At 38.9% G+C, this 12653-nt stretch overlaps 2 protein-coding genes across 6 annotated transcripts; one reads left to right on the plus strand and one right to left on the minus strand.

Moving 5' to 3' along the window:
• Positions 1–4060: 4060 nt before the first annotated feature.
• Positions 4061–6920, minus strand: LOC109857527 (ubiquitin-related modifier 1). Of its 2 annotated transcripts, none has more exons than XM_020433915.1 (5): positions 6701–6920; positions 6523–6587; positions 6360–6441; positions 5906–5954; positions 4061–4243 (listed from the first exon to the last, which is right to left on the minus strand). In XM_020433915.1, the coding sequence occupies exons 1-5, from the start codon at positions 6748–6750 to the stop codon at positions 4175–4177; spliced, it is 315 nt and encodes a 104-aa protein (XP_020289504.1). In that variant the 5' UTR covers positions 6751–6920; the 3' UTR covers positions 4061–4174. The 2 variants fall into 2 exon arrangements, with proteins under 2 accessions (XP_020289504.1, XP_020289514.1); XM_020433925.1 differs by having other exon boundaries at positions 5906–5951; positions 6701–6782.
• LOC109857515 (MATH and LRR domain-containing protein PFE0570w-like) lies at positions 5976–12343 on the plus strand. 4 transcript variants are annotated; one of them, XM_020433872.1, is made up of 6 exons: positions 5976–6534; positions 8197–8565; positions 8723–10938; positions 11024–11749; positions 11838–12037; positions 12142–12343. In XM_020433872.1, the coding sequence occupies exons 2-6, from the start codon at positions 8214–8216 to the stop codon at positions 12272–12274; spliced, it is 3627 nt and encodes a 1208-aa protein (XP_020289461.1). In that variant the 5' UTR covers positions 5976–6534; positions 8197–8213; the 3' UTR covers positions 12275–12343. The 4 variants fall into 4 exon arrangements, with proteins under 4 accessions (XP_020289461.1, XP_020289471.1, XP_020289480.1 ...); XM_020433882.1 differs by lacking the exon at positions 5976–6534 and adding an exon at positions 7063–7149; XM_020433891.1 differs by lacking the exon at positions 5976–6534 and adding an exon at positions 7217–7904.
• The last annotated feature ends 310 nt before the right edge of the window (positions 12344–12653 follow it).

Here is a 12653-nt window from a genome sequence, read left to right on the forward strand (position 1 = left end):
ATTGTTGAAACAAGAAGCACACAAATCTATAAACAATCGAAATGTACGCGAAGAAAAAACGAGGTCTCGACCAAGGCGTTTCCCTTTATAGGATGAATTAAGTCTGTTTTTACGAGCTGTGCGTCAGGATCTTTTTTTTACGATCAACTGACTCCCCCGTAAACCGACCGGCCAAATGATTTCACGAGATATTGTGACTCGCAACCACGCCCTTTTTCAGTATGAAACGTATGAAACGTTCGCAGAAATTCCAGAAATCGATATATTACCCCGCATTCCGTGCGTATGCATTATTTTTCACACCTCTGTTCGAAAAAAAATTCTCTCTTTGATCTTATTTAGTCGCGCAATGTTGCGAAATATCGCGGCGCGATTTCTCGGAAGATTAAAAAAATATTTTTGCGTCCGCGGATACAAAATAAAACCGTGCCGTATAAAATAAACAAGAATGCGTTTCAAAACACAACAGTTTTTGACTGGAATTATAAATTCTGTAAAAAAACAATTGCGCGGCAATATTCTTTCTCTTAAATTACCACATTCGAGCTTTTGTATTGAGCCTGAGTACCACAACACACGTAGAGCTCATTAAGGCTGCGCGGAGATATTTGCAAATCTACGTAGCAGGAACTGCCTTTTTTTTGTGCGTTTTCCTCTCTCGAGTCGAGGATAAGAAAGGATGTTTCAGCAAAAAAAAAAAACAAAAAAAACAAAAGGCATCACAGAGAGCACCGTCGTTGAAATTCTTAACGCAGTCGGTCGGGGCGAGTCTGCGATGATCAGCAGTAGAAATCGCGGAGCGAGTAACAGTGCGGGCGCCACGCTTGAAGAAAATGTAACGCGATAGCGTTTATCCGCTACGGCTCATAAAACTACTCGCTTTATGCTGATGATTCGCGTCCCGGCGACATTTTTACGAAGGGGGGGAAAAAAAAAGGCGAGGAAAAGGTCAACGAATGGCAGAATTGGCGAGGAGAGAGCGAATGAAGGAGACATCGAGCGAAAAGAGAACGCTTCTCAAGAAGATGTGGGATGACCAACACGGTCGAAGACAGGACTAGATCGAGTTGAAACGATCCCGGGCTTGCAGCCAAAAGCGCCCCGGGCAGGTGTTATCCGTGTGAAATTATTCGTTCTTACAAAAGACGGGGATTTTGCTCAATTTTCCACTACGGCCTTAGCGCTAGACGTCTCTTTTGCCACAACGTCGATTGAAAGAAAAGCCGTTACGTGCCCATTAGACGACGAGCTTGCAATTTTTAAGTGGCCGACCATTCTTGTTCCCATCGCAAAAAAAAAAAACGTGGATGCTACACTCGTACGTAAGACGCTGCGATTTCATGGAACAAAACTACTTTAGAAAGGCCTTTGTGCGAACTCAAAGATTAAATTTGTTACCGCGGCAACAATTACATGCTGTTTTTTGAAAATGTAGCTCGGCGAGATTTGTAGTATATATACATATGTATGAACACACGCGCGCAAGTTTATTAAACAACGTAATTGCGGTACGAGTACAGGAATCGAAATACAAAAGCCGTGTATACTGGGACGCCAGATAAGAGGCCAACTAAGAGGATTAGTAATCAAATGGACGGCAGCAAACTGAAATAAATATAGCACCCGAGAGAGAGAGAGAGAGAGAGAGAGAGAGAGAGAGAGAGAGAGAGAGAGAGAGAGAGAGAGAGAGAGAGAGAGAGAGGAGAAGTAAAAGTTGTATATGCGACCAAGTTACCGACGTGACAAAGAAGACAACGGAAGACACTTGCGCACCGTACGACAATTCTGAATTTCATTTAAGATGTTTTGTTACTTAAAATTTCGATGTATATCCCGCCTAAAATCGCTAAGAGATTCAACTGTCCAAATTGCAAGAGAAACGCGGCGGACCGAAAAAGGATACAAAATATGAGGGCGAGCCGTTAAAAGTTGAAGACGCGTTAGCGCCAAACTGTTTCGACGTAATGGCCAAAGTTCCCGCCGTCCCGCCATTCCCCGCGTCATGGCCCCCCTTTATTATTTTATATTTCGCGGCATCGCGCGCGCCGCGCGCCAGTTGGAGATAACAGAAATTATACCTACGTTTAAAAGTAAAACAACTGTTAGAGACGTCGCGAAACTTTAATACTAAGACGATACCGGACCGATTTCATCTTCCGGCCGAGAATCCCAGACCAGCTCAGAGTCCTAATTCGCCGCGCGAAGTCTGTGTGTGTGTGTGTGTGTGTGTGTCTAATCCCTGTCGATACAAGACCAAGACACGCGAATGTTTAAACACCACAATGTACGGGGGGAACAAAAATGGAAACTATTATTTTCGGCAAAATTTAGGGAATATAAAACCGTCGGAGAAGATTTTTTACATCTGCTCTAAATGACAAAACTTAACATTACTTTTCCGTTATCACTTGTTTTTTTTTAGTGTAACAATAAAACTAGTTTGCTGCTGTAAATTTATTCCAAGTAATTTATATTCATCGCGTTCGCGTGCGAAGACAGATTCTACATTTTCCTGAAGGGATCTATTGTTTCAAATAAAGCAATAAAAAAAAAAAAAAAAAAGAAAAAAAAACAGCAATTGTATCTCTGGAAGTTAAGTATCCGAGAAAAATAAAATAAAAAAAAAAAAAAAAAACATTCCATTATCTATAACTGGGAAAATAACATACATAAAGATCTCTCCTGTTTCATATTTAAATAAGGAATCTCCGTTTCATACGCTACTCACGAACCATCGCGGAAGTATAGAGCCCCGTATGTATAGATTATGGACTGCCGAGGTACGTGCGTGCGAACGCTCTCAGACGGCTCCGAATATCAACGAGACGGCGTCGCAGGTAAATACCGAAAGCTCGTGATATCGCAGCGCGACGGCGTCGTGCATTAGCAGCGCGGAGCCGTTTCTTCGTGTGCGTCATCATTCAGTGCGCCTTGCAATTGCAGATTAGCGGACTCGCGGACCGACCCGCCGGACGGGGGATGTTTCGTCGGGCACGTTCCCCCTGTCGCGGCCGACTTGTTACAAGCACGTACGAGCGCATTTCCTCGAGCCGTCCAGCAAACACGCACGGATGCACCGTCGCGACGCGCAGCGCACGTACGTAACGCGCAATCCTGCCCGCTACACGCACGTCTGCCCGTATATAATATAGTGGGTCCGCAGTGTCCGTAATGTAATCATGGGTGACACAATTAATCACTGGACCATCCAACCACGCCAGGCCATTAGCGATTGCGACACACTCAGGTTCTCGTTGATAGGCGGACGCGTCTCGCACACATGCGCAAGTGTGCACACGAACAGCGTGCAAATGCACGTGAGCACGCATGCGGAAGAATCGGAAAATGCGCGGGAGAGAGAGAGAGAGGAGAGAGAGAGAAAGAGAGAGAGGAGAGAGAGAAGAGCTATCAGTTTCCTCGTCCACGATCGTTAGGATTTTTTCCACAATTTTTCGTGCGGATTATGCGCGTGATTAATTATTAGTGTCATTTTGTATCGCTAGATTAATATACAGCATGTAGTGGTAGATTCATTGATCCATTGTCTGACTGATTGGTTTGATATCGCGAAATCTCTATTTCATAGACGCATAACTATACATTTAATAGACTAGTTGGTAGGTTTGATTTTGCGCAACTTTAATCAAAAAGTTTAATATAAAACTTCTCTACAATCAAACAATATTTCTTTATCTTTAAAACAAAAAATCTAATGTGTGTGTGTAACGCATTTGATCTATTGAGTCCTGATCTGGAATTGATCTCTTAACTGATCCGAGGCGTACTTTCAAAGTTGATTTGATAATTAGATAATAAAGAATTAAATTATTGTAAACTGAAGAAATTATAAGAAATTATATTTTTTAAATATTGCAATATAATATTTAATTATATATTCTGCTTTTTTAATATTATTTCTTTAATTATATATATTTATTTATATAATTAAAGAAATTATATAAATTTTATATTCTGCCTTTTTTGCAAACAAAGATTTAGTTTTCCATATCGCAGACAATGCATGTAACGCTATAATGTAAAAATAATAAAGATCTTCGTGTATGTATTGTACATATGTGTATTTTGTGATATATATGTATGTATCACAAACAAAATTCACGATGTTTGGATAGATCGTCCTCTTATCCTCGTCGATGTCCAATATCAGAAATTTCTATCCTCCGTGCAACGTCGAGATGAAGAGCACCTTGTCTCGCGGGCACAGTTTATAATCGCCTTCACCCTGAAATTACATTTTTCTAAACTTCTCTGGTCAATCGAGTGACGTGAAGGATGACTAGAGCTTTTGCCGCAAAATTGCACATGGAAAATAGTTTTAGGAAACTATTTGGTTTTTTTTTTTTTTTTTTTTTTTTTTTTTTTTTTTTTTTTTTTTTCACATACACGATACAATGACATTCCTCGAAGAATTTTATAATCAATTTTATGTATAAAGTCTTGTGACATTTTTATCTGCTAAAATATTTCCAACACAAATTTTCGAACGCACACGAAGATCCCTAGTCCACTTATACGTCTGAAAAACATATTAAGACACTTTTCGCAATTTCGTTAAGAAAAAATTTAATCTTTAAGACTGATCGAAGAATTTTAACGAGAGGAAGAAGTTCGTCAAATCTGAGATGTCGTGTACGTGCCCTTATCAAATAAAGACTTACGTCTTCTTTATCGGCGATTTTTCTCTTCCTTCTTCGCGCTCATGCTTTCAAAATATCTCTTATCGATAGCAAACGTATTCATTACATCGACATTCGGAGATCGAAAATCTTGAAAATGTTAGAAAAAATTTTGCAAGAATGTTCGCGCAAAGTGCGACTATACGGTTGCATAAATAAAAAAATGAATGATGTGATGAAAAAAAAAACCAAAAAACAAAAAAAAAAGAGAAGCGAGAAAGGAGAAGAGCTGAATGATACATATTTTTTATATACGTATATACACAATATATACATATGTATATATTATATATACACGTATATAAAGGTATACGTACATACTATGTACGTTCTTGAGGAAAAAAGGGCCGAGTGAAAAGATGCGGAAACGTAGAAGCCGAAGCGCACGGAGAAGCGGCGGTATTATCATAATAATGGCCGGAGCTATCATCTTTTCTTCCCTGACGCTGCAGCATCTTCGAGCGGTATCCTGGTGTGAGACAGAGAGAGAGAGAGAGAGAGGGAGAAAAAAAGAGAGAGAGAGGAACGCGCATTTCGCCTCCTAATAGCCGCGGCGTATACATTTACAAATTTAAAATGATAATTCTCCCTGTGGGTGTGGCAAACCGAGGTCATTTGCGCCCTTTCAACGTTCGGGAAGTCCCTCCGTTATCCCGCGCCCTATTCACCGCGTAAAGCGCCATCGAATGTAGTAGTAGCGGTGTGGCCGATTATGCCGTTTGTAAAAACCGGTCACGGGGTATTCCGTTTGTCAGACGCCAGAAACAGCCGTGCGTCACCTACCTATCTATTGTGGGGTCGGGGCGAAAAAAGAATACAGCGCGACGGAGAGATGTCATCGGTTGCGTCGTTTTGTTTTCTTTTCGCACACGCGGATCATTTTTCGACACTCGTACATGTCACATATATATATATATATATATATATAAGAATCAATTTTTATTCCACCTTGTTATATACGTTATTCTATTATTTTTACGATTTGTCGTGAAGGCAAAAACTAGCGGATACTTGAAAGTTTTTCGATTTGTAATTAAGTTTTCCGATCTTTTTTTATCACAAAATTGTTACAACGTCCGAAATATCAGAAAAAGATATGATGACACACACATAGAACGAAATGATATCGCTTGTGCGATCGGGCCTTTCTTCGCTTCTCTTTTTTTATTATTATTACGTTTTAAATTTTTATATCGCAATATACTCACTAGCAATTCCCAGTCGGCGTCGTTCACCAGAACCAGTATACCCGGTCTCCTTAACGAAAACAAATTATCTGAATTAAAAAAAAATATTAACAAACACAAGTAAGATTCTATGTACCGCGATCGCAACGGTAACAACACACTCGCGCGAGCAAACGCGCACAACAGCTTTTTATTAGAGTTGCCATCGTGGTAGAACCAATGCCGCCATCTGTCGATCAGTCAATAGAAACGCAACGGATTCTGTCGCCATTTTATTAAATAACACACGATTGACACGAATATGCGTTTACAACACGAAGTGTTCACTTATGCCAAGCGATACCGTGCGCGACCAAGGTGTCAATTTTGTCTGTGCAACAATTCGTTGTGATCTTCTTCTGTTTTTCAACTTAGCCGCTCTGTTCAAGCGTGATTACGTGATCGCAAAAAATACAACCGGGAAAAAGGGACTTACACCGTGTCGCCTTGCATGAAGAGCTCCGGTCGCTCGGTTAGGAGGTTATCTCGTAGCCAGACCAGCAGTTGCTTCAAGGTCCCTGAAGAATTTTGCCCGACACATCAGCCGGAGAAACAACGAGATACAAATTAAATTTACAAAAACACAAATTTACACTTACATTTCTCACCAGGTAAGTTCACCTCGTGTCTTTTCTTATTGTTGAACAATAATTCCGCCCCACCCCTGCAAACATACGTACGTTCGCGATGATGATTTATCGTCTTTTGCCTTTTCGGATAGATGTGTGACTCTTTGCGCATGATATTTCTCTTTTCGTATTACTTTTTCGAACTTACCCGAACTCGATGGTGACGGGCAAGTCAGATTCTACCCTCGAACTCGTCATAGTTGATCGCGCACACACGCGCGACGTGTGTGTAAAATCGAATCGAACTTTTCTGGTTTGTACAATTGGATTTCCGCGCGCATTCACAATTGAACGCGTTTCCAAGTCGACAGTGGCGGAGCCGCGTTCGGAAAGTAACAATTGTTGCTGCAACTTTTTGAGCAGATGTTCTCACCCGAGCGCTGACTAAACTAAACGATCCGCGGGTGAGAGTACTTTTCACGAAAAACGTTGTTTAGAAGTTTTAGAACAGGCGCGGCGGTTACACCCCGGAGGACGCGGCGCGACTTGGGGGGAAAAGTAAGCAAAGCGATCAATGCTGGTTGTGAGTTGCATTTTCGAATGAGGTAGCAATCGCGACGAAGTTGATTGATCACCTCGCTCATCAATCCGCTCAAGGTTTGTTAAGTTGCGTTTTTTGTTTTGTTTGACAATACCTAAAAAAGAAAAAAAAGATAGTTAATTTATAATCAGTCGCTAACACACTTGCCGTTGACACACCGAAGAGAAGCAGCTGCGCAATTTTGGTTTTTCTGAACGCAGCCGCTACCGGCGCTTATACCTGCGACGTGCCGGATAATGTCGTCGCAGATAACACGACTGAAGTGGTCCATGGTCCGTGCGTTTTAAATTTCTTAGAGAAACGTGAAAGAACGGTACGGTTGTAGAAATGTTCGATTGATTGTCGACGAGAGCGGATCAATTTTTTTTTTTCCAATAACAAAATGATGAAAAACATCCATAATAAAATTAAAACGTGAACGTAATCGTATGCAATGTATATGCGTATCTCTTGTGAAATTCGTCAACGTGTGCGCATGCGCGAAAGTACATTGCTTCGGAACTTGGGCAATGGTGGTGTTTTGTACGCGTTGTGTAAAAGTAAACACGTACTTCTCTCTATCTCGGAGAGTTAAAACTGTCATTTTGTCGAATGACGACGATGTTCGCTTTCACGTGTGATTTTATCATCAGACTGTTTTCGATCTGAGTTTTTACACGCACAAAATGCAGCACAATTATTTCGACGTCCACGTCGTATGTACATACAGCCCTGTGTGGCGTGCAGGTCATTAAACTTGCGAGGATACTAGGTGTTGATAGAGTTTGATGCACACGATTTATTTCGCGCCGATGGTTCGCGTCGCGTCGCTGTAAGTGAAAACGCGATTTATTTGCGGCATGTGAAGTATATAATTTGTTGGAAATAATATTTTCGCGCTACAATGTTGTGAAAGAATTTATTTTGCCGTAGACTTGTGTGTTTCATAATGGCGGCTGATAAAAGAGTGTTTTCTCTTCGCGCGCCACTTTTACATTTTTGCCGGGTCGGCGAACATATATCTGAAGTATAAATTACCGATGTGATCGCCGCGTGAACAATAACGTGGATTAAATTGCGTTATTACAAAGCAAATTACGTGTATTTCTGTTGATTCCCAACAGTCTTGTACTATTTGACGATGTCGGAGACAAACGAACACTCGGCCGACGATACCGAGACGGAGACGAAAACAGTAGAAGATTTACCGAACGATTCGATCAAGAGCGAAATTAAATTGATGATGAATCAGACGGACTTGGCTCTGCTGGAAGACGAGGAGATGCCGACGTATATCAGTGTGTCTAGCACTTCAAGACCCAACGATTCAGACGTCGTTAATGCGAAGCAGCAAGAGAATCTGTCTCAAGAAATGCAGGAGAACCATAGTCCAAGCCCTGCTCCTAGTGAGGAAGGTAGAAGTGTAATAGCTGTCTCTTCTGAAGAAGAGAACGACACCGATCATGAAGACGAAGATGAGGATAGTGGTGAAGGTAAGGTAATACAAGGAGGTATACAAATTTAAAAATAATACTAGTTCTTTGTTTTATTTCAAGCAAGTAACTAATATTCTTGCACACTTGTATGATTAAATGTTTTGTATTTTATATCAAATTCATGAAAATAATTTATTATGCATTATATTTGTAGATATGGGGAATCTAGAACTTGACAATGAATTTGGTTCAGAGCAACATCTAAATGAATTGAACATGAAGCATTTGATGGATGAAGAAGCATTTGATGATGAGGAGGAGGAAGATGATGAGGAGGAAGAAGATGATGAGGAAGATGAAGAAGAAGGTCTTAGACATAATTATAATGATGGTAACAATATTGATTTGAGTAATTCTGATAGAATGTCTGACGACTTTCTATTCAATAAAAGAATAAAAAATAATGATAAGGAAAAGAGTCTTTCTCTTCAAGATTTAAGTGTGTGTATGAATAATATGTATGCAGGACATCCCAAAAACTCGCATTTAAGGCCAGACTACCTAAACATTCCACAAAATGCTATGATGTATTCCATGGTGCACAGAAAGCCAGGGCCGGCAAAATATCAACATGTAGAAAGTCCAGTCAGGCGATACATTAAAAACATAAAGGAACTAAGACGTTCTTCGGACAAGCAAAAACAATATCAGGAAGATGTAGTCCGGAATCAAAACAATACAAATCGCAAAATTAATGAAGCAGAAAAATCAAAGACCCCAAACAAAATAATAAAGGATTATGCTGAAAGAGCGATCAAGCAGTTGGAGATTGAGGAAGCCTGTGACAGAGATACGCCACCTTATAATGCCACTATATTAAACGGTCAAGATAATAAGAATGGTTTGCCATCAATACATGAGGAATCTACACAAGACGAGGTCCAAATAAATGTAGCTTTTGATGCGGCACAGAGTGAAAAAGATCCCTTGAATACTGATGATAACAAAACTCAGAAACAGAATGGAGTTGATGACAAAGAGTATAATATTCACGATAGACGAACTCCAATATCGTTCGCAAATGTGACCGTTCAACAAAATGGTCATCAAGACATGTCGACACTATTTTGCAATTTGCGTGCGGTAACTTATCAAGATTACATGCGTAATCCTCATTCCACTAAAATAGATGTAAATAAAAGTGTACGCGCAAGTGAACAAGAACAGGCTCAATCTGAGACTTACAATAATGCAGAGCCAATGGAAGTTACTATAGACAATGATACATCTTGTCCCATAAAAATTGAAAATATTAAAAGCATCAGAGCAATGGGTGATGAAGTAAAAAACAATATTGAGCAAGCAAATTTTGATAAAAATGAAGGATTTAATAAAATACCTTCGCACATCTTAGCGGTTGAATTAAGAGAAAAGTTGGATATGAAAACTGCGCAATATAATAATTTGCTTGAAGCATACAAAAGACAACTTGAAGAAAATATAAAATTGAAACAAGAGATGGAAGGGCTGAGAACATCTTTGGCAAATGAACGTGAGAAAAATAAACTTCCAGAACAGAAAGTTGCATCAATTCAAACAGATATTACTAATTGCGTACCTAACAAAGAAGATCAGAATAAGGTAGAATCCGCACAGATAAAACACAATAAGATGTTGAAGAACAGTATTGGTTCAACACTGAGTTCTATAGAGCAATGGAGCGACAGTTCAGGAACTTTGTCAATATCCATGAAACCACCTGAAGCAGTTAAAGTGTCACATTCTGACGATAGCATGCTGCTGACCGATCCTATATCAAAAACACTGTCGCCTTCCTTGTCTCATGCATTTATTACTTCATCAAGAATTTTAAAAACACTCTCAAATATCACACAAGGAAAACCGCAATCAGAAAGTCCTAGAATACAAAATTCAAAAAGGAGATTAAATGAAAGCTCAGAAATGGAGACGCAAAATGAAGATAGTGGTTGTCAAGCTCGACCTTCTAGTTCGAAAAAAAGAAAGGTTACAGACATTCTTAAATCTTTAAATGTTTCTGTAGAATCACGTTCCAGTGAGAATGAAACATCTAATGGAAAGTCACAATTCAAATATTCGTCTGATTCGGCAAATGACAAAGTAAAATCACAAGAAACTTCTTCCAATCTTAACACAAGTCACTTAAAACTCAGTGCAAATAATGAAACAGAAAATGATGATTGTTATCCGGAGGACAATGTGAAATGCTATGTGTATCAGGAGAATGAAAATAAAAAAGATCGCAGTTTTCTAATCCTAGCGGAAGAGCCTAAAGACGACAAGAGTGATAACGAAAAAGGACGTATTCGAGAGTGCGGTCCATATTTACTTGGCAATATAGAAGTAAGGATGTCCGAAGTAAACGGAACTATTAATATTTGGGGCAAAGAGGTAAGTGACTTTAAAAAAATTAACAAAATTTTTATACATTTGTAGAATTTTATCTTAAAAAAATGTTAAAAACGTGTTTTTTCAGATCAGTCAAAACTCCACAGCTGAATTTGGAAGTGAAACAGAAGCATCTGCTGCAGCGAAAGATGATAAAAACCATGATTTGCCAAGAACGCCATATATCAGATTCAACGGTAGCAATTTAGTATGCTCGACGAGTCAAAAACCAAAAATTCCTCCGAAATTTGAATTGTCTTCAGTTGCGTCTAATTTTTCATGTATACATACATCATCATTCAACACAAAACCATCATGTTCGACTGAGAAGGGAAACACAGCCGACATGTATAGTTCGTGCGTTTCTTCTTGTGAAGACTGTGATTCGTCAAAACATCACAGAGAATGTCCACGTTACAAAGAAACACATCAAGAAAAGTTACATTCTTGTTGTATTCATGACGCAGACACGTTAGAGCATAGTTGTTCGTTATACACAGAAAAACCGAAGTTCCAAAACAATTGTGATTGTAGCAAAGAAAAACTGAATAGCAAAGAGCGAGGTTTTTCAAAATCCGTAGAATCTAACAAGCATTTATGTGAAAACAGCGTTAATGCGGAAGAAGACGGCAAATCTACACGTAGGTGTCATGCAGTACGTCATTTACATAATCACGAAGATAATTGTCAAGAAAGTCACAAATGTCGTAATAATCACGTATGTACGTGTGAGCCAGAGAGCGGGGGATCCAAGTATCTTACTCCTATGTGTGAAAACGAGCCATTGATAGGAAAATGTAATGAGACGCCAGAGGTGAACATCAAAGAGTTTTACTTATTATTAGCAGAAATATATAAATTTATGTGACACTTATACTTGATTACACGTGACTCGTTTTTAGACAAGACGACGAAGATTGACCGGAAAAAGGGTACGAGGAATTCTGATGGATCTTTTGCGAGACTGCTGCAATTCTAATAGCACTAGCAAAAGTTGTATATACAAAAAGGAATCTTCACCAGGTTGCAGTTCACAAATCAAGCTTACGCCATGTGCGTCTGCCGAACAGTCATGCTCGAATCCGAGACATCCTGTCGGAAGGTATGTTTTCAAATATTTTCAAAAAACGTGTGTGTGTATACATGTATACATTTTTTTTTTTTTTGAGAAACTATGTTGAGAGAATGTTTTGTGTTTGTTTACAGATGTTGCCGTGCTTACGCACAGCGAATCGAGTCGCAATTAGAAGAATTTCGAGTGGAAATGGAAAGAGTTCGATCTCGTTCAGATGCTATTCTCAATATGCTAAATATGCTTCATTCCGTGGATACAAACTAAAAGAACTTATTATTCATATTACTTTTTTTTTTTTTTTTTTTTTTTTTTTTTTTCTTTAATTTACAAATTTTATTTTTTTTTTTTTTTTTTTTTTTTTTTGTTTTTCATATGTACATATATCATGTTTCTGTCGTTTGGTTTCTTCTTTGGCTCACACAGTGTAGTATCATACGCTACGTTTTATTGTATTGCTTATAAGATAAAGAGTACACAGCTGGTTTATTAAATAAAATATATATAGTCAAAGAAAACATACAGACGTGTATATTAGTAATATGCATCTATCGGCGATATGTATTAATTTTTTTTTTTTTATTCGTTACAAACACGTTTAATAAAATGGAATCTCGTAATTTTTTTCACATAGACAAAATATTGT

Source organism: Pseudomyrmex gracilis, unplaced genomic scaffold (genome assembly GCF_002006095.1).
Source record: "Pseudomyrmex gracilis isolate BER0280 unplaced genomic scaffold, ASM200609v1 scaffold_5, whole genome shotgun sequence".
In the NCBI taxonomy this organism is placed as follows: domain Eukaryota; kingdom Metazoa; phylum Arthropoda; class Insecta; order Hymenoptera; family Formicidae; genus Pseudomyrmex; species Pseudomyrmex gracilis.